The 22,674-nt window shown below is 32.1% G+C and overlaps 3 protein-coding genes across 3 annotated transcripts; 2 read left to right on the forward strand and 1 right to left on the reverse strand.

The window, feature by feature from the left end:
- The first annotated feature begins 309 nt into the window (after positions 1 to 309).
- On the forward strand, positions 310 to 2,514 carry LOC107485608 (RING-H2 finger protein ATL5). The gene is made up of 3 exons (XM_016106147.3): positions 310 to 901; positions 1,501 to 1,604; positions 1,997 to 2,514. The coding sequence occupies exons 1-3, from the start codon at positions 740 to 742 to the stop codon at positions 2,304 to 2,306; spliced, it is 576 nt and encodes a 191-aa protein (XP_015961633.1). The 5' UTR covers positions 310 to 739; the 3' UTR covers positions 2,307 to 2,514.
- Positions 2,515 to 17,532: 15,018 nt separating this feature from the next.
- LOC107485611 (uncharacterized) lies at positions 17,533 to 18,618 on the forward strand. The gene has a single exon (XM_016106150.3). It carries the CDS (start codon positions 17,808 to 17,810, stop codon positions 18,363 to 18,365), a length of 558 nt encoding a protein of 185 aa, XP_015961636.1. The 5' UTR covers positions 17,533 to 17,807; the 3' UTR covers positions 18,366 to 18,618.
- Positions 18,619 to 18,740: 122 nt separating this feature from the next.
- Positions 18,741 to 22,315, reverse strand: LOC107485610 (ribosomal RNA small subunit methyltransferase, chloroplastic). The gene is made up of 10 exons (XM_021140876.2): positions 22,013 to 22,315; positions 21,569 to 21,718; positions 21,255 to 21,311; positions 20,616 to 20,714; positions 20,302 to 20,397; positions 20,021 to 20,105; positions 19,763 to 19,815; positions 19,551 to 19,634; positions 19,187 to 19,327; positions 18,741 to 19,134 (listed from the first exon to the last, which is right to left on the reverse strand). Exons 1-10 carry the CDS (start codon positions 22,220 to 22,222, stop codon positions 19,069 to 19,071), a joined length of 1,041 nt encoding a protein of 346 aa, XP_020996535.1. The 5' UTR covers positions 22,223 to 22,315; the 3' UTR covers positions 18,741 to 19,068.
- Positions 22,316 to 22,674: the final 359 nt, after the last annotated feature.

Consider the following 22,674-nt stretch of genomic DNA (forward strand, 5'->3'; position numbering starts at 1 on the left):
AACTAAATAATTACTTTTATTAGTTTACCAATTTTTTTATTTTAAAAGAATTTGATTTATCAATAAATATTAAATAAACAAATAATTTTCTCCCTTTGTTTTTTTTTTTTTTTACCGTTAAGATATGTTGCGGCCGAAAAAAGTGAGACCGAAATTTGCAACCGTCGGATCTAAAAACTAGAAAGGGCAGAGTTTTGGTCTGAACTCAACTGAGCTGTGTGTTGGTGATGGGACCCACACCCTCTCATGCACTGTGGACCCTACGAACACGATTCCCATTTTTCAGTGATATCATGAAATGAAGAAGAAGCCGCACACTCACACCCCCAACACACAAAAGAGAGAAGAATGAATTGAAAAGAAAAGAAAAGAGTCTTCTTCAACTCTTCTCTTCTTCTTCTTCTTCTTCTTCTTCTTCACACCAACACCTTCCTTTGAGTCACACCAAAGCCACTTCTGATTCCTACATCTCCATACCCTTTTCAGCTTCCATCTGACACCAAAAGTTTCCATTTTTCTCACATGGGTCATTTCTATTTTCCCTCTTTTCTTTAGTTTCTATCACCCTTTTGTCCCCGTTGGACTTCGTGTCTATCTGGGGTTGAAGCTTCCAAGTGGGGTTCTGTATTTTCATGCGGTGGTGGTAGCTTGTGTTCTTGAGCTTTTTTCTGGCTTCTGGGGTTTTGGTTTTGGTTGAATCTTGTGTTAAAATTTGAAAAAAAAAAATTGGTGATTGGAGATGATGGGTTCAGGTACCAATTTGGTTACCACGGTCATTGGGTTTGGGATGAGTGCCACTTTCATTGTGTTTGTGTGCACAAGAATCATTTGTGGGAGGATAAGAGGGAGTGTTGAATCTCGCATGATGTATGAGATTGAATCCAGGATTGACATAGAACAGGTAAAAATTTCACCTCTTCAAATCCCCCCTTCCTTTTCTGAGCTGATTTTATTAAGTTTTTTTCTGGGTTGTGATTTGTGAACATGAGTTTGAGTTTTTGATATTCTGCTTAACTTTTGTGAAAATTAGTTCTATACTATGTATTATTTGGTCATTGTTCCTAGATTGTTGTTCTGATCCAATCCTCCTTGAAGCATATAAGGAATGAGGGCTGCTATAATTTTGGTTCTTTTATAAGCTTCTATATCAAATGATGCAAATGCTGCATCCTTTTCCTAGAATTAATCTGTGACTTGGCTATAAATTTCAATCAGATGTAGAATTGGTATATAGGTATTGAACAATGTATATACTGCCCTTTCATTTGATTTGTCTTTGTAAGATAAGTATGTGGTTGAGACTTCTTCATGGGTCAGTATTCCATATATCATATACTTCGGGTTCATGAATCTGCATATATCATATAATTCAAGTTGATGATATTATTCTTTGCCTAATTAGTAGTTTAGTTTATACCTAAGTGGTGGTTTTGTTTATTTTACTTGTTTATCTGTTCAGGGTGGGTTATTTAGATTTTAATTTTTCATTGTTTATGATAGCCAGAACATCATGCTAATGACCCTGAACCCGAGCCTGTTATGCTTGATGCAATCCCCACTTTGAAGTTCAACCAAGAGGCCTTCAGTGCCATTGAAGATACACAGTTAAGTTCGGTCTCTCGGTTTCAGCTCATGCACAACTTTTCCTCATATGTTCCTTAACCTCGTATTGTAACTTCTAGTGTTTTCTAGATACTGTAATTGTCTTCACATCGTTTTTTATACTTTATTCATGGAGTTTGATTTTGATGTTTACACTGTCATCCAATCAAATCCTTTCTTTTGGACAACCATTCAAGTAGTTGATTTCAAAAGTTGTTACTTTTGCCGAAGGACATAATTGGATGTCCGTGTAAGACATCTTTACAATGATAGTCCATAGAAATTAAATCCACGGTTACAAGAGCTAATGATATAAGAAAAGCACTTCATGGATTCGAAATAAGCTCAACCAAGGAGTCAATGAATGGATAACTAATTCGCATTACTTCTACAGGTGTGTCATATGTTTGGCAGATTACAGAGAAAGAGAAGTGTTACGCATCATGCCGAAATGCGGTCACACATTTCATCTTTCTTGCATTGACATATGGCTGAGGAAACAATCCACTTGCCCGGTATGCCGTCTGCCATTGAAAAACTCGTCCGAGGCGAAACATGTTAGACCTGTTACATTTACCATGAGCCAGCCTCTTGATGAGTCGCACACACCAGAAAGGAATCAAGATAGTGAGAGTCGTGTCGAACTGGTTGCTAGCAACTCCTCACAACCACCACCTCCCGGAGAACCAGAAGCAAGGCAATGATCTACTCGGGGGAGAAGGGTTCTTCTCCAAAGAAAGTAGTGTACAATTTCTGCTTCTATAGAGAAAGGCTTCTAATTAGATTGGATTCAAATTCTTTGTCTGTACTCTGTAGTATGGCATTCATATTCACTTGGTGGTGTAAAACAAGGCTTGTCAACAGTGATTTCTACAGCTTACATGTAAATAAATATGTTTTTGTTTTGGTGCATATGCTGATCTAGGTTTTGATGGAGTTTCTTGCATTTCTATTTTAAATTGACTTCTTTTAGCAAGCAATAACAGATTGAAAAGAAATACCTAATCACATGATTTTGTTTCTTGTTAAAGAATTTGGTCAATAGCAGAATTTTTGTTCCTTGTCACAAGAGGGTGAGTCTTGGAGGAAGGGTGCAATCATGTTTTATGACATGGGATATGTTTTGTTAGGGAGTAAAAATAGGTTAGAAATTTTCATAGATAAATGTATTCTTGAAATTTTTCATACTATTATTATTTTGCAAAATCCTATTATTTATGTAATAAGTTCTATCAATGATTTCGTTTGTGGCAGGTGACTCCAGACAAATCTTCAAAACCAAATATATATTATAGCTATATATAATGAAAAAAATAAGCTTAAAAAACCTTGATCAAATTGTGAAACTTATTCAAAAAATAAACTTAAAAAATTTATTCAAAATTGTGAAACTTAAAATCATTGTCATTGTCGATTTCATCTCCTGTTAACTTGGATTCCAGGAACTCAAACACAAAATCTTAAATCTGTTAACTTATTTTTTTAAATCTGTTAAATCTGTTAACTATGATCTGTCCATGTGCATATATGGTGGTGTTTTAGAATTTTCTTTATGCCAAAGAGTTGTATTTGGAGCTTTGAGGTGCAATTGTTAAATATGCTTTTTTTTTTTTGTATTTGAACTTGGTAATTGCATTAAGGTGGAAACTCACATGTAGTTAGTTGTCTTTATGTGAAGTTGATAATCAAGAATTGTTAGATGACAATTTAGTCAAATCTATCAAATCATACAACGATTTTCGACTATCAACTTCACATGAAAACAACTGCACGTGACTATTCACTTTTTAGTATCCAATATGCTGATTAAGTTACTGGAAAAATACTAGTGGCATAATCTATAACTATGACACATAATTATGTCTCAGAAAAATTTGAGTAAAATGGCAAATGCAAAATGAGCTTTTCCGTAATCACTTCTTTTGTATTTTTTTGAGAGCAATATTATTCTAAGTTTTGATATGTTTCTGGAATCTGTTGATAGGAACATGTGTCTGTTGTTGTTTTTCAATAGATGGACACCAAAGTGAGAGGCAGAATTTGAGTGTCTTGTCATGTTTGCTTTGAATTTAGCTGTATATAGTACATATGATCATAGTTGTACTACCACACTGTTTTTTCTCCCTTTCTCTTTTTCACTGTTTCTTTCAAATATTCCACCTCCTTATTTGTACAAGACTTCCATATATTTAGTTATATGATTATTCAAAATAAGTCACATTTTTCAGTTTTCTTTGTTTGATTGTTTCCAATCATTTTGGACTGTGTCTGTTGAGATTTTTCCGAAAAACTCATGACTTTTTTTTTTTAAATTTCTACTGTTGAAAATAGATAGCATATTTTGGACTAATTTGATAACATTTTAATATACCTTAAAATAATTTACATATCAATTTCTATCATTTTTCTTCAAATTTTATCCTTAATATCCTTGACCTATAAATAAGTTTATCCTATTATACGCAATATGCACGTGTCAGTAAGACAATAACATCCTTAATATATAATTATTCTATTTTCTGTATTCTATGCCAATACCATCTTATTCCCCAATTGGTCAGGGATCTTAACACCTAAACCAACTATGTGACTGTTTGATTGGCTTCTTAACACAAATTTTATTGAAGTTTTAGAGTTCTTGCAAAACAACCTTTGTCCATGATGTCATAACATGTTAGCGTGTTACCAAACTTACCATTACTACCATTTCATAATCTCTTGGGTTTTTCTTGGTGAGGTAGCTGCATATTTTGACAAAGAACAATGCTGCATATAGCACATATCTTACCCTACAAAGTTAAGAACCACTAGGAAAAAAAAAAAGGGATCTTGTTCTTGAATTTGAAATAAAGATGAATATTGGGATATGGCAGAGATAAATTAGCATAAATGAACTCATTGAAGGAGAAACATGATACTTCTAAGCTTACTGCATAATATTGGAACAATATTTTTTCAAAAGAGTGGATCAATAAAATATAAAATAAAATAAAATTGATATTGTTTTGAGTCATAAGTAAAATGAGAATATGTATGTAGAGTTGCCAATGAGTACGTTACGATAGGATTTGGGCTCTACCTTACTCACTGCGGGTCGGATAGACAATCCTACCTGACTGGATAACTGGGTTGGATAGAATTGAATACCTGCGGGTTGAGCACCACATCTTATCTATTTGTAAAAAAAAATAAAGAATTTCGTATATATTTGTTAGTCAAAGAATTTCGTAAATCAAAATAGTATTCGACGAGATTTACAAGGATTGTAATTTGAAGAAAAAAAAGATATCAAAAGAAAGGGTTTTTTTCGTCTATCACAATTTGTCGAAGAATGAGGATCGATGGACAATGTGTCAAAGATCAACGGTACATCACAAGGGCAATTATTTGATTCTGCATTTGGCGAGAACAATTATTTTGCGACTGTTCAAAGATGACATTTGGCAGCACAGGATTGGTCGAACTAGTCTATAAATAAGCAAGGTTTGGAAGGAGCAAGGGTTCAAATTTGTCCTCAGAAAAAAATCTCGCACATTCACATCCCAGCGATGCCAAGAATTTATTTTCTGTTTCTTCTATGTTTTTTCATTTCTTTTAAGTTTTCTGTAATTTTCTTTTTGCTTTCTTTAAATTTGAAGTCATTTACTTTATTTTTCTATAAAGATTTTGCTACTGTGTAGAAAGGAGATTCTTTCGACACATGTAAAAACCCTGTCAATCAATAACATAGATAATGAAAATAACATACCAATCTATAATAGAGCAATAACATCAATATGGGACCCACATATTTTTTACTTTATATCTAATAATGTTAATACCAGTGACTACAATTAAAAAGAAAATTTATATATGCATAAAAATACAAAAAGATTTTTAAAAAGTTGTAAAATTTTAAATAAATTCCACTATTTTATTTATTGCTAATAAAAAGTTACAAATAGAAATTAATCATTTTTTTATCTCTGCTAATGATAACGAAATATAATTTTTTTAAAACAATTATATTCTATATAAACGATATACTTATTATCAAATTTAATTAAGACTAATAATATGTATTCTATTTGCGGGTATATAATTCTACCCAATTTGATCGGGTAGAGTTGTCTATCTAATTTGCTGGGAATAGAATAGAGTGCGAATAGAGTTTGCTTGTGAATATGATCGAATGCAAATTCAGAATATATCCTATCTTAGTCTATCAGCATTCTTAATATATTATATAACATATATTTAAAATTTATAAATTATATATGTAGTGAATAAATATTAAAGTCACAACTTTTTTCTTGTAAAAATTCAAGATAATCACTAAGTTAATAATTTAAATTATTAATTTAATATATTTGTTATTAAAAAGTAATGTTGTAAGAACTTAGAATTAGAAGAAGAGTGATTAGATATTTATTTTTATTTATTTTATTTTAATTTTATTAAGATTTATTATTATCCCCAGATAGTGGTGTTCAAAGCCTTTGGCGTACTCTGCAATTGATCTCGACTCTAAATATTTTGTCTCAAGGATTACTTGACACAAGAACACCACAAGCATGTGACTAGGAAAACAACTCTTTGAGCTTTTAATCATGTCTGACCTCCCTAGTCATTGATGTTTTATGAACCATAAAACTGGTTCTGAAATGGATCCAGTTTGGATTTACAACAATCCAAACCATGCCCACCCCTACGTGGAGGATACAAGACCTAGCCTTAAGTTTCCTTTTCAACTTATTGCTTCTTCCATTCCCATTCCTCCTTTCCGGTTAGTGGTTCTCCTCCATTCATTCACAAGTCGTCAAATCCTAATTTCTTCAACCGGTTCGAAAAAAGTATGATAAAAGCCTACTACGACTAACTCTTCGATTATTGATTTGACTTTTATCCTTATTTTATTGCAAGATGGTTTTTCTTTTACAAACAACTATTCAAATAAATGTTTAAATCTAAGCAACACATATCCTCTTAAACACTAAGACCATTCTCCAGATTCACGCAACTCTTTCCTCATAAATTCGAGCATATTTCATCAAAACACATGTCAAATCGAGTTTCAAAGGATAACAACCAAGTCTAGGTTAGAGTTTGTTTTCTTCATTGGCTCTTGAAAACAACTTAATCAAGAGCTCAAGAAAAGGTACAGACAATTCCATCTCTTACACTCTTCAAATTATTACTTTTTCGAGCAAACATCAATTATGCTATTTCATTCAAAAAAAAAAATCAAACAAAAAAACACAACATTTTAATAAAACATTACTATAGGGTTTAATACTAAAACTATTTTTAACATTTTCAGTAATTAAAATTACATTTTACAACTCCTTAAGAAGATTTGCACACTATGTCACAACTCTAAGAAATAACATAGGGAAAAGTATGGGGGCCAGCAATTTTATTGCATTTTGGCCAGCATGTAACCAGCAAAGAAAAGTGAACCATTTGATGAAATTTCACACCAATCTCACACCATCAAATCATCATTGATGGCTAGTTGATGGCTAACAATCACAAAAATTGCTAGCCCCCTAGCATTGCTCATTTAAGAATTTGATAATAAATGTAGAATATAATTATTTTAAAGAACTTACATTCGTTATCATTAGCAGGATAAAAAATTATTAGCTCTTTATTATCAATAAATAAAATAGTAAAATTTATTTAAAACTTTATAACTTTTTTAAAAGTCTTTTTGTATTTTTATTTATATATAAATTCTTTTTTTAATTGTAGTCAGTATTTAACAAATATTATTAAACATAAAGTAAAAAATATGTGGGGTCTATTGATGGCAGAACTCCAATTTTATGGGTCCCATACTGACGTTGTTGTTCTCTCATGTATTGATATACTATTTCCATTACTTATGTCATTGATCGACACGTAATTTTTATATATGTTGAAAAAATTTTCGTTCTACACAATAACAAAACCCTTTTTGTAGTTTCAAATTCAAATAATTCAATTCCAGTTTACATTCCGTATAGTTCTCTCTTTTACTTTTTTAAAATGGAGTCTTTGGTGTAATTTGCAAAACTGGTATCTGCAAAAGAAGAGTAGATTTCGTTCTCATATCATAGATATCGAACCAATCCAAATTTACTAAATATCCGTATAACAATATAATTTTGGGGGAGAGTAATCAATGTGAAATAAATTTTTAGGTATTCCAAAAAAAATTAATTTTAATAGTAGTTTTACATATGCATCTAACTTCGTAACACCACATCAGTGACAATAACCACCTTTTAAATTGATTGCGTAAATAATCATTTAAAAGAACGGATGTGATTGCACGACTGTATAAAATACTTTACAATATCGATGTGATTGCACGACTATAATAAATACTTTACACTGTCGGTGCATCAAAATTAAACACATTACAAAAATACTTATATCTCAATAATCTTAGTCATTGATGTTATATATATTATCAATAGTTAAAACCATTAGAATATTGCCGATATTTCCAAAAATACCTGAAATTCTTCTCATATACACCAGAATGAAATGACTTGAAACCCGTTTAGTGTATTTTGTCTAACAACAAAAAGAAAAACAGTAGTGTGTAGATTGAAAGCTTCCTGAAAAGGAAAAACAGGAAAAAGGAAATGGTATTTGCAACACACTTTATCTGAATTCAAATATTAGAAAGGCCAAACAGTTGTGAAGACATGACAGTCTTGTTTAACTAATAATGTAACAACACAATCTTTTTTCCTATCTTTTCCTTCGCGGTGAAAATTACAATCTTTCTAGATTACATTTCAAACTAGACTTATATTTATCCATTTTTTGTACTATAATAATTTGACTTTTTTTTAAATGAAATCGAAATGAAAATCAAAACAAATATTTTTTAAAAAACTTAGATAAGTTTTTGATCCTGCAATATATATATATAGTGAATTCTACTAAATTTTTCTAATTTTAAAGAATAAATTATTTCTTATTATATGTCACATTATTATTAGTTGAAATAAGTTGATTTATCATAGTTAAATTTAATTTTTTATTTAATCTAAATTTTGATAACCCAACTAATTAATTATAGTATAATTTTTTTACAATTTATAAAAATCATTAAAAAATATCATTTTATAATTTATTTATTCTCAAACCACATATTTATCAATAATTTCTATAAAAAAAATCTCAAAAGATAAAAAAATAAATATAAAAAAATTTAAGAGACACTAAAAATTTTTAAAACACTATATTTTGATAATTCTCTCTTGCTTTTATTTTCATATTTTCCAAAAAATCCTCTTCATATATAGTATATTTGGTAGTTACTAATCCTCTATTACAATAAAGTTTATTTTCAATTACTGTTCAATTAGAGTCGTGCATATTCAATGAACATACCGAATAAATAAACTGAAAGAGTAAAGTATTATTTTGTCCCTAACGTTTGGAGTAAGTCACAAAGTTATTTCTAACATTTAAATCGTCCTATTTAAGTCCTCAAACGTTTTAAAATTGACTCAATGTTGTCCTGCCGTTAAGGATCTATTAGCAGAATTAACGGCGGAACAAAATTGAGACGATTTTGAAACGTTAGAGACTTAAATAGGACGAAAACGTTAGGAACAAAAACGATACATAGAAATAAATTTTAATTTTATTCTTTAATAATATCTATTTTTTACGGTACATAATTATTCAATTATTTTTTAATCACATCTAAATAAATTATACTTAATCACATTACTTTTATTCTAAATAAATTTATTTTTTTATAATTTTACTCTAAAAATTTTTTCACATCATAAAATATTTGTAAAATGACTAGTACATAAACTTGTGGGGAAAAAAATTATATATATACGATAAAGTAATATGATTCTAGTCATTCTACAAATATTTCATGATGAGTAAAAATTTTTAAGAGTAAAATTATAAAAAAATAAATTTATTTAGAATCAAAGTAATTTGATTAAGTGTAATTTTTCATAGATGTGATTAAAAAATAATTGAATAATTATGTACCGTAAAATATTGATATTAGTGAAGGATAAAATTAAAATTTATTTCTGTGTATTATTTTTGTCCCCAACATTTTCGTCCTATTTAAGTCTCTAACATTTCAAAATGGTCTCAATTTTGTCCCGCCGTCAATTCCGTTAATAGATTCCTAATGACAGGACAACATTGAGTCAAATTTAAAACGTTAGAAACTTAAATAGGACGATTTAAATATTAAGGACAACCTTGAGACTTACCCTAAACATTGAGGACAAAAATGATACTTTACTCTAAACTTAAATATATACAAACACGTAAAATTATAAAAAATTTTGAAATAATAACACATTTTATAAAATAAATCCTTTTAATTTCATCCAGTTAAATTTAAATTTTAAATTGCGTGCAGATTGCATGATTCTTTTCCTCTTCTATTATTTTCTTCTACCGTCAATGATCTCGAGTTTAACTGTTGTTTTTCCTAAATTGTCTTCGTCTCTGTGAGAAGAATGAAATTTTTTTAAAAAAATATATAAAAAAAGTAAGATAGAATTATCAAACGGTAATGTTATGAGAATTTTTTTATATCTTTTAAATTTTTTTATTTATTCATTTTATTGGATTTTCTTAGTTGAAAATGTTTAATAAATATATAATTTGAGAAAAAAATAAAATAAAACTTTTTTAATGATTTTTATAAATTGTTAAAAGAATTATATTATAGTTCATTGGTTAAGTTATAAATATTTAAGTTAGATGAATAGTTAAATTTAACCATAATAAATCAACTTATTTTAATTAATAATATTGTAATATGTAATAGGAAGTAATTTATTTTTTAAAATTAAAAAAATTTAGTAAACTTCACCTACATACATACATACATACATACATACATACATACATACATACATACATACATATATATGTGTGTGTTTGTTTTTTTTTTTGTTTTAGTTTCTATAATTTCCTTTCAGTTTTGGTACAATTTTTTTTATTTTAAACTATTAAACTACTATTCCACTTTAACCCACGACACCAATAAAAAAGTTTTACGGCCACAAATTCAGTCTAACAAAATACATAAATTCAGTTACAATTTTAGGCTTCGTAATACAGTTTAATTAATCAACAATCAATAAAAGTTGTTTATCACTTTTTTTCCTTATTCTTTCACAATTTTATTATGGTATCAGAGCCTTGGTATCCTCCTTGAAGAGGATACATAAGCTATCATTTTTTCGGTGAGAAATCATCCTACTTCTTTTTTAACTCAGAATCAAACCAATCTCTATTACATCCATCAAAGTAAAAATCCAACATCACCCTTGGTTACCCCTGTTCTAATAAAAAATAACTATCATTCATGGAATAGTCACTGTGGCTTGTCTGCATCTTCTTTCGACAATTCTGTCTGAATTTCATTTCAACAGTCATGTCTATATTCTGTTTCAACAATTTAATCTACACTATATTTTAGCAGTTTTATTTGCACTTTTATTGCATTTCATGGGTTTTTTTTGAACAACTTTTATTTTATTTTATTTAAAAAGATAAAATAAAATAAAATAATAAAAATATTTCTATTTTATTTTCTATCATTGAATTTGAACTCATATTAAGTTTTAGTTTGATAGAACATTATCTTTCAAAAGTTATAACAATCAAACAATAAAAATAACTTTCAATAAGTATAAGATACAAAAATTGTATTTAGTAAAATTATTTTTAATATTTAAAATAATTATATTAGACATATATATAAAATATTTGAATAATTGTAAATAGAAAATTTTTCACATATATTTTCATCTTTCTTTAGTACACCAACAATAAATTCTGCATTTTGGAACATAAATTTTTTTATGATTTCCTTTATTCCTTTATAAAACTCCTAAATTTCTTCTACCATCTCCAATTTCAATAGCACATACAAAATTCTTATATCTATATTTAATTTTTTGTGCAATTTAGAGAAAGAACCGAGAAAAAAGACATGTCATAGAACAAAAATAAATTACAACAGCAATGCAATACCACAATATACTCTTTAGAGAGGACATAAAAAAAACAATCTTTTTGGATGTCATTATATTCTAAACAATATCATTGCATTAAGCCGTGCAAACACTTACTATTGTTGTAGTTAAATTATTTTTCTTGTTCCTCAATAATGAAGAGGAGCCACTGAAAGCACTGGTACAACTAAGGAATATGAGTCTCTTCTTCTGTTGAGTTGTAGCCATTTTTTTATCATTAGAATTTTATAATTTTTCTCCAATTTTTGGTTATAGAATGAGAGAAGGAAGATGAAAGTAAAAGAATTTTTAATCTCAATTTTAATTTAAAAATATTAATCAAATATTCACTTAATCACTAAGATAGTATTTAGTTAGTGGATGTGTCTACATAAGATAGAGACATGCCTTATGTTTGATTGTTGAGACACAAAATTTTAAAAAATATGTTGGTTCATAGGTTGACGCAGATTACATGTATTCAATGTACCTCTAATAAATTGAGACACAAAAATTAATATCGAGACACTGATTATTTTAACAATTTTATCCTTGTTTTATTTTTATATTTTTATTTTAATCATCTCTTCTCATTTATCTCCAAATCTCTTTATCTCTTTTTTTCTTTTTTCTCTTTTTCCTTTCAACTTCTGTCTCTTCTTTCTTTATGGCCAATTAAGCAAAAAAATTTTCTCTCTTCTTTTCTTTTTATTTCAATTTCTGTTTTTTTTTTTCTCTTTTCATGGCCAATCAACCTCCTCTATTGCTGGAGACACATGTATTAGAGTGAAAAAAAATGATACAAATATAATTCTATTAACAAAGAAATATTTTCATTGATAAAATGATAAATGTGACCAACAGAATACAAAATTTATATATACATTTAATTTATTAATTAATTTATGCATAATTTTATTTATCATGCGATTTTTTATGTGTATATTTATCGATTCTTTTTAAAATATATATACAAAGTAACGCTTCTACACTTGGATGTAGCCCAATCGCGGTTTTTAATTTTTATATGGAGCTAACAATGGAGTAGGACCCCGTTATGGGGAGCAGGTGTGCTTTACCTGCATGTGGTATTAGGGTAGCCAGAAATCGGACCGTGGGAGTGGGGAGGTGCTAATCAGACGGTCCGACTTGCACACATAATACGGACCGTGCGAGTTGTTAGTGGCTTCCACGTGTCGCAACTCCCTTGCTCCCCAGGACAGTGCCCCATCAACCAGCAATGAATGAGTTACTTCAACCCAACCTACCTCCGAATCCCACTCAAGCCATCATTTTCATCTATCCCCACTCACCCAGCAGCCACATTCTTCCTTCTTCTTCATCCTTCAACAACGTCTAGTGCAACTCCTTCATTCAAAACAGATCAAGATGCCAAAGAAGAAAAAATATAGGGATATTGATCGGCCTGAATATCATATTGTAAATTATCTAAACTATGATGATTATGTAAGTGTATTTATTAATTTCTTTTATATTTCAGAATCATTATTATTGTTGTTAGAAACTTAATTATAGTTATTGTTGGAGATAGTTAGCCTAGGAGATATATAGCAACCTTAGTGTTATTATTAATCTTAATGTTATTACTGAAATTTTCTATGTATCCGTTAACTAGGACATGTAAACTTACTGCATGATTAATAAGTACTTGGAGAAGTTACAATGTTTCACATGTTGTTAATTTAATGGACATTATCCTAAGTTGCATATGTCATAAGAGTACATTGATATAAGTTATAATGTTTCAAATAGCATATTAATATATAATTCTACTGAGTATTCTGATCGGCAGGTTAACCAGCTGACTGACGGCATTTACTACGGCTATGTCCCTCAACACCACATTGCTTACATCGCTGTGGAGGATGCAACATTCGCGTGTCCATCTCGTTCAAGAAGCGGGTCATCTGAGACGACCTTTGGTCATGCGTCTTAGGAATGGATTGGGGACGAATCACGGCCCGTTGTAAGTAGGCCACGTAGAAGGATTTTCCAGTGGCCTATACCTAACTCGGTAAATCCGTCGAACTTGGTCCATCTTATACACATCATGCACGTATAGTTGCCAGTCCAGTCGTTGATTTGCACAACATGCAAACACATGTCAACAGGAAATCCGGTCCACCTAGAACTCGCCACAGTCACATTGATGCCGACGGAGGTCGACGACATACTCCAATCCACTAGGCATCTCACACACTTCAAAAACCTCATTCTGCCTATCGAAGCAATTAACCTGGATGTTTCCTAATGCAAGTTGGTGGTCACAAACTCCGAAAATACATGGCCAGCGTTAATCCGAACCTCCGCCTCGGCTCTTTTCCGGGTGAACAGCTCGTTAAGCCTGTAGAATGTTGCTTTAACAAGTGCAGTGATCGGGAGGTTGCGTGCACCCTTCAGCACGGAGTTAATGCATTCGACTAGGTTTGTCGTCATGTGACTCCATCGGTAACCACCATCAAATGCCGATGCATACTGTTCCCGGGGGATTCGGTTTAACCAGTTCGTGTAAGCCTCGCTCCGTTCTCGTAAACGCTGGTAACGCACTTCGTACTCGCACACCGTCCGTGAATATCCTGTAGAATAACAAAAAAAAAAGAATTACATACACTTAACAAATGAAACGCTATTAATAACAAACTTTGAATTACTCAATGTTACCTATATTAACGACAAGTTTCTGCAGGTAGGGTGCCTTGAATTTTCTCAGGAAGTTCAACTCAATATGCCTGATGCAAAACATGTGGAAAGCTCTAGGAGGCGACCAAGCTCCGTTACTCCGCTCCACAGCTGAATTGATGAACTCGTGTCGGTCGGATATCAGTCCCACACCATCCCGAGTCACAACATGTTATCGCAGGTTACTGAAAAAGAAGTGCCACGCATTAGAAGTTTCTCCCTCCACAATAGCAAATGCAATTGGGACGATGTTGTTGTTGCAATCCTGTGAAACTGCCACTAACAGACAACCATTATACTTTCCGTACAAGTGAGTCTCATCCATCTGCACAACTGGCTTACAATGCCTGAATGCTCTAATGGAGGGGTAATAACTCCAAAAGACTCGATGCAATACCCGAATATCACTCACCAAGTCATCGCCTTGATATGCAGGCATAGTCTCAAAATGGACGACAGCTGATGGCTCCTTATGACACATAGCCTCAAACCATATAGGCAACGCTTCGTACGATGCTTCCCAACCTTCAAATATTTTTTCTACTGCCTTTTACTTAGCCAACCATGCTTTCCGATAACTGACGGTGTAGTTGAACTTCGATTGCACTTTTGCAATAACTGATTTTACCTTTAATGAGGGGTCAGCCTCAACCAATGGCTTTATTGCTTCTGCAATTGTGTTTGAATCCAGCTTCGAATGATCCTGAGAAATGGTGGCTCTGGTACAAGTGTGACTACCATTATACCTCCGTATAACCCAACAATACTTCCTGCTCCCAAACCCATACTGTGTACACTTCGCATAAAATGTCAACGGCTCTAACTCATACACCCGATAGTCTACACTTCTTCGAATGCTATACTCTTTTATCGCCTTAATAACAGCTTCCCTAGAACTGAATTCCACCCCGACAGCAAATTCACCATCTGCAACAATAGGAATTTCTGCCGCGACGACAACCATATAAAAAATAATTATTCCACAGATATTTAATAACCGAATCTTAAAGGTAGATCAATATTCACTGCATCAATTATGATATAAATAAACTTTATATCAGGTTTTATCTCACACTAAACAAAATAAAAACTTAAACACATAATTAACTAAATAATTAAGTACATATTAATTTATATTTAACTAAACCAATAACTAATTAAAAAAATTATTATCTTAAACTTACCTAAATAAGCACAATAAACAACTTATAATTGGGTATATATTCACATGTCACCTAACTTTCAATTTCACATCAATTATTAGAAAATTCTAATCTTCTTTATAAATATGGCCAATTATGTACCTACACTCGTATATTCCAGAAACTTCGGGACATGCATCGCCTCTAAATCCAACACTCACATGAAAGATGGCTCCTCAAACGGCACTTCGTTCACGAGTGCATTTGCCACGTCTGTCACATTTGGGGCCACAGTGCCATCACCTTGATCTTCATCTCCGTCTGGACCAACAACTTCGTAGTTGCTTTCGAACTCTTCTTCACTGTCACTATTGTAATCTTCTTGTACAAAATTCTGGTCGGCCTCAGATTGTTCGAATTCAATGTACAACTCGATGAACGAGATTCGGGCACGACTTTCAATATACATTGAAAACATCTCTTGCATACTCGCTTCGTCCCTTACATATTTGGTTTCAAATTGGACTAATCCACCGAACACCTGTATGGGATATCTGTATAAAATACAAGATATTTTTCTCGACATCTCAAAATCAATCTTCTAACAAATCACACCTTTGAGCTCTTCAAATGAGATTGTGAAGGGAATAACAACATCTAACGGATTTTCACACATAAATTTCACTACTTCAAAAGTTTGTAACAAAATCTGACCAAAGTAATACACTTTTAAAAGAACTCTATTATCCATTTCTCTCACTCACCTAAATAAGAATAGAAACTTCAAAACCAAAAGTTTTTACTTTATTTAGGAGAAGAAGACGTCGAGCAAGAAGAAGAACCAACTCTGAAATCTTTTTCAAGAAATCGGACCATGCAACTTGTTATAGGAATTTCTAATCAAAATTTAAACACACACAATACGAACGGTCCGATTTGACGTTGCTGAATTTTCAAATTTTTCCTCCCTTCAAATCAAACCCTCTTATTTGTTCACCATATTTTTGTTGTAAAAAATTCGCATGGTCCGAATTCTCTAATCTACAACTGAGTAAAAAGCTGTCCTACACAATAGTCTAGCTCCCCTGCAACCCATAACCAAGCACAACACAACTGTGGTGCTCATAACAAAAAAAATGAGCCGCCAAATCGAACCATTTGACTTCTTCAAGATCTTCCAATTTGTGTATAACAGCCTCCATCCATTAGCAAAACACGATACTATACAATAAGCGAGTATTACACCTTAACAACAACAATATAATAATTAATTTATGTATGAACATATGATTTTTTTTATTAACCAAACATAAAAAAAAACATATCTTTAAAAAATTTTATCAACCAGATTTAATTTAGCTAAAATTTGAATATAAATAAATTCAGCTCATTAATTATAAATAATATATATCTACTTATTAGAAATTATAAATATTTACATTATTATTAATATATATTACTTATTTTATAATTATAATTTATAATATGTATGCATCATATTGATTTTAATTTTTAACATAAAATTTATATTTAATTATGTTTATATTCGTAATTATGATATAACAAAATATATGAACTAAAACTAAAAGTGATACATATAACAAAAAAAAAATTATAATTTTAAAAAATTATGATCATATACTTTTAAACTTATTTATTCCTAAAATATTTTTAATCAAACTCTTTCTAAATAACAAAAATAAAATAATACAATATATAAATAATAATTACTAACTAAAACATACAAACAAGTAAATATAATACCAAACATATATATATTTATTTATTTTTTAATTATTATTGTGCGGATCTGCGAATCCACGGATCGGATACGCAAATGTAGAGCAGATATTCGCGATCCGATCTGTAAATGGTGCGGATCGATCCGATCTAATTAATTTGCGAATCAAATCGTATCCGTAATTTTCGAATCAGATACGAATATTTACCACGAATATACGGATACGATCCGATCCATGAATACCCCGTTATAAGTTAATTTTAAATCATCTTGTGAAGTTTGTCTTTCTGATCATTTAAGCTGAGAGTCAAATTTATTTTGACCTAACTCTCAATTTTCTTCCAACCCTAATACAACTCATCATAGTAGCCCAACAGATCTCAAAACTGAAGGCAAAGTACTCAAATCAATCTGAAAAGGAAAAAAAAAAAGGAAAATTAAGATTCAACTCAACAGTGTTTTCCAGACAACACTGTCAGCAACAAAAACAACTTCTTTTGCTGCAAAACAACACAACCCCTCCCTTTCCCTTAAACGCAACCCTGTTCTTCCAACAAACAAAACACAATACTGTTCTGTTCTGTTCTGTTTCAACACACCCCACAACCCAAAAAGGAAACTTTTTTATGTGCCATGGATGATTATGATTCTTCCATGGCAGAACATCAGCACCCATCAACGCAACCACCATTACCAGAACTTATTCACTCTCTAGAACAAGCAACTTTCATGGCAAAACAGCTTCAATCCACGACCAACCCTTCCCACCTTCTCCAAATTCACACCTCCCTCCACCATGCCCACCAAAACCTCTCTACCTTCCTCTCCACCCTCCAATTCCCCCCTCCCCCTCCGCCACCGCCCGCCGCTGAGAACTCTGTCTCCTCCGCCAATGGGGCCGCTGGGGAACCGATGCAGATGGGTGATGATGATGGTGGTGGTGGTAATGGTGATGATGGGGTGGTTGATGCAGAGGAGACATCAAAGTGCACAATTGAAAAGGTTGAGGAGAAGATGAGAGACTGCTTCATCAAGAATAAGAGGGCTAAGCGGCCCCTTTCGCCTTCGGCGGCCGCGGCAATTGAGGAGAAACGGTTGTCTGATGAAGGGTTTGTTGGGAGAGTTAAGGACTATGATCCACATGCAATGAAGTTGAGGGCTTTGGACCTTGTTTATCAGTTTCATGGTTGAAGAAGAAAAACCAGTTTTATTTATCATCATCATCATCATAGAACACAAGCATTGAAGAATGAGGATATAGCTATTTTTGTAGATTCATCTCTGGGATATAGTTTCAATTTGGAAGATGTCACATATGATATGTTAATTTGGCCTATTTTCTTTTGTTCTAGTTTTGGTGTTTTTCATCTTGGCAGCAGAAATTTTCTTTTTCATTGGGGGTATTATTTTTTGTGACTTATTGATAGAACTCTCTGATTGCATATAAAATTAGTATTGATTTGTGTAGTTATTCTTGATACATCATTTTTGCTGGTTACATTAGTTTGATACTTTGTCAATCAATGAGGTCTAAAATTGAAGAATTTTCAGAAACACTTATTTACATTCTGGTGTGATTCGGTCGAACTACATTGTTTTTCATAGCAGTCCAACTTATAAAAACCATACATTACACAAGGGAATACAGTTCTAATTATATTTCTGATTGGACATTGGGGTTTGAATCTGCAATTAAGAACGTGCCCTGAAATATTAGTAGAAGACTTCTGATAATATAATGTATCCTCAAGCTGAAATGCCATAGCTCTTCATCAAAGTTTGGTTCTTTTCTTGGATCATATACTTGCGGCCACAAGGAGCCTTATAAATGGGCAAACCTGAACCTTGTTCCTATATGAATTGCTCTTCAAAACTTCAGCATCAATGCAGATTGCTACTCTTTGACAATCAAGTTATGCAACTTTACAAAATCATCCAATGTTAGTTCTTCTGGTCTTGACTGTGGCCATTGAAAGCATAGATAGGTTAGCATAGTAATCCTTGAGAAACACAATATGAAAGAGGGGAAAAGAAGAGAGAGGGGGGGGTAGGAGACTAATGCTTCTTAAGGCTTCTTCAATTTCACTGGATGTGCATATGTGCTGAAGTGACTTGCGCAACATCTTACGCTTCTCATTGAAAGCTGAATTGACCTACAATTATATATAAGAACCAACGTGTCATTGAAATAATGGTGAAAGATATCACATTACTTTTGCTTTATGAGTTAATACATGGTGACTCACATTAATGAACATTATATATTTACATATAATGCAACTCGGTCATATCTATGTACTAAGACTTTAATAAAATTATAGGTGCAGTTTCTTGGAAATTCAATTCATGATGTTATATGCTGGATAAAAGGGTTACCATTGAGAAGAAGCTTTTCCGGGAAGAAACTTCTGGGTAGTCTTTCGGCTGCTTCAGCTTGAATGAGACAACAGCTGCATCTACCTATACATTAAATGAAAACCAAGCTGTTTGATTTCTCATCCTACTCGCAAATTCTTTTATGTAGTATTGTAATCTAATGCCAGAATCAACATCATACTCATGCAGCACATTTGGATAAGATTACTTACATTAGGCTGAGGAAAAAAATTTGTCCTTGGGACCTTAAATTTGTACTCAGGATCTGCAAAGGAATAACCAAATTTTCGGGGGTGGATAGCAAAATTTTCAATTCCTAGTTTGATGTGCAACCAATTTCCCATGAAACCATATGCACAGAAGTTAAATCCAATAATCCTTTTCAAGAACTTATTTGATTTATTGCTCCTTGTATCATAACCAATCCGTGTTCTAAAGAGAATACTACAAATCATTCAAAGCAGAAGTACCTGAGTAGAAGTTAACAAATATATTGATGGGACGATACTCGGAGGTCCTGAGTGATGATTCTACCAACCGCAAGGCAGTCTCCTCCTGCATTGAATTGGTGACTGTTTAGTTAATAATGGTTGATACTTGTTACATTTAAGTTTCATGATCATAGGTTGATTGAACCCCTGCATTTTTCAAATTGGTGTACAACTTGAACAAATAAACCAATAGAATTAAGCAAACATGAAAGACAGGAAATGATATGCACATACACTAGACTAGAGCTTTCAATTCTAACCTGAAGCAATAGAACCACTTCTGAGAAAATGTCACCCATTGGAAGTAGCAGTTTGATCACATCTGTACTGATATTAAAAGGAATGTTGGCAACCACCTGCAACCAAAAATAACCACAATAAGATCAATTTAGGATCTTCCTTTTTTGTGCTATTTAGGATAATAATTTGTAAAGGCTAAGTTTCAACTAATTTGAACCTTGAGGAAATGCATTACCAATTCTTTCTACGCTTTTACATTGGAAAATGAAATGAATCGGATAAAGTACATAAAAACGAAAATACGTTTGCTAGTTTGGAAGTTGAATGTTCTCACTTTTGCTTTTTTAGTTTCAGGATCCATTTCTGTTATACTTTCAAACAAAGATGACACATGGGAGCGCACATGACATTTGACAATATCCTCAGTCAAAACCTGCAGATATTTGATCATAAGGTTAACATTAGTCATAATTTCTACAGCAAAACAGTTCTAAGTATCATAATTTTAGCATGAAACATAGCCAATGGAAGAGGAACATAGGCATTACTGAACAGACTGAAGTGACAAATGAGCTAAAATATATCAAGAATTATGGATAACTTACAGGTATAGCATGAGATAACTTCCAAATACAATAAGAAGAAATTGATGAAAAGAAGAAACCAAGTGAAATAACTCTTTCTTACCCTTTATTAATACATATGACCAATGCTGAAGATTTTCAGTAGGAAACTTGAAATAGTATTGGCTTATATATCAAAAGGAAATTCACCAAGATCTTCAAAAACTTGCCAAGCTAGCTTAATTTTCCAATTCAGTTTATTTAAAAACAGCCTAATTGCTTTCACTTTGCTGATTGGATGGTTCATACAAGATAGTAAACTGAATTCTATCTCAGTATTCCAGAAACCTAATATGCATCTCATCAAAAATGGTTTGTAAAATAAAGTTACAATCCACCATGAGTTGTACCTTCAGCTTTCCTGTGCTCGAAAATCTTTCGCTCACAAGGGTGGCCATGTGTTTGTCCTGAATCCCATAGAAGATGCAAGAGCATATATGTGAATTGAAGTGAAGAGGGCAATGAAAAATTCTCACTTCAACATAAAACTAGTATAACAGAGAGAAATAAACTCATACTTTCATTCATTCACATACTAAACAGATATAACTGATTTTCTCTACGTAGATAAACTGCAAAGAATTCAACAAGAGAGTGGAGACATAAGGATCTGATCATATGCATCTTCGTATTAAGATCAGTTCATCGACGAAAACCAGCTAACCTTCTCAACTGCAAGAACGAATGCACCAGAATTTAGCAGAACATTGGTCAAGGAACCGGTTCCTGGTCCAATTTCTAGCACAACATCACCTTCTCCAACACCGGCTGCAGCAGCAAGATGATCGTTGATCTCGAAGTTCAACATATAATGCTGCCAGCAACACCAACACCCAAATAACCAGAATTAAATAAACAAACTCATGTCACACCAAGCTTTCTATTATGAATTCCCCCAAAATCACTTCCAACAACAAACAATTATAAAAAAAAAATGGATTTTAGTGAGATAAAACACTAAATCTAGTTCACACCAAAGCACCCACCACATGTTCGACAAAACGCCCCAATGAAACTAACCGAAAAAAAGCACTTCCAAATAAGTACGGATTTCGGTGTTCAACAACACAATTAAGTTCCTTAAATTTTCTCGGAAAATGAGGTTAACCTGGCCAAGAGATTTTCTGGGGAACCTGCCTTTGGAGTTGAGAGCTCTGAGAGTGGAATGGTAGTCGTCAGTGGCTGGCCTCGCAGCTTTGCTGCCTCTTCCGGCACAAGCAATGCGCAGCGTTCGGCGCCGTATGCCGGCTTTGCTAACTTGCTCCGGATGAGGAATTGGCGGGAGCGTTTGAAGATAGGAAAGCGATGAAGGAAGCATGTTTTCTTTACGTTGTTCGTTATTCGTTATTAGATTTTTATTTTATTCTTTTTTAATTATGATTTCATCAAATCATATATTCATATCTGAATAAGTAAATGGAATTCAAATATGAACCATGACAAGTAGGGATATCAGGTAATCCGCACAATTTCTCAATATAAAAGTTAATAAAAAAAAATTTAAGAGGTTATAAGAATAGAGCGAATTATAGTGCACATTTTTATTTTTATTTATTTTTATAAAAACAGACCAAGATAGTTGTTAACTTATTTTAATAAAACAGTAGTTGTACAATTATATTGAAAAGCAAAACAATACCTTCACAAAGGTCATTCAATTTTAAGAACCAAGAGAACCAGAGAAGTAGTGGTAACAAATTAAACTATTGAAGAATCGGATAAAAGAGATTACTAATAAATAAGAACTAACGAGTTGAAAGAGAAGACAGA

Source organism: Arachis duranensis, chromosome 4 (genome assembly GCF_000817695.3).
Source record: "Arachis duranensis cultivar V14167 chromosome 4, aradu.V14167.gnm2.J7QH, whole genome shotgun sequence".
Classification (NCBI taxonomy): Eukaryota; Viridiplantae; Streptophyta; class Magnoliopsida; order Fabales; family Fabaceae; genus Arachis; species Arachis duranensis.

Coding starts and splice junctions, on each gene's coding strand:
- LOC107485608 (XM_016106147.3), top strand. CDS start 740: ATGATGGGTTCAGGTACCAATTTGGTTACCACGGTCATTGGGTTTGGG. Junction 902..1,500: donor CCAGGATTGACATAGAACAG/GTAAAAATTTCA, acceptor TGTTTATGATAG/CCAGAACATCATGCTAATGA. Junction 1,605..1,996: donor AGTGCCATTGAAGATACACA/GTTAAGTTCGGT, acceptor TTACTTCTACAG/GTGTGTCATATGTTTGGCAG.
- LOC107485611 (XM_016106150.3), top strand. CDS start 17,808: ATGGATGATTATGATTCTTCCATGGCAGAACATCAGCACCCATCAACG.
- LOC107485610 (XM_021140876.2), bottom strand. CDS start 22,222: ATGCTTCCTTCATCGCTTTCCTATCTTCAAACGCTCCCGCCAATTCCT. Junction 21,719..22,012: donor CCAGAAAATCTCTTGGCCAG/GTTAACCTCATT, acceptor TGTTGCTGGCAG/CATTATATGTTGAACTTCGA. Junction 20,398..20,615: donor CTGAAACTAAAAAAGCAAAA/GTGAGAACATTC, acceptor TTTTGGTTGCAG/GTGGTTGCCAACATTCCTTT.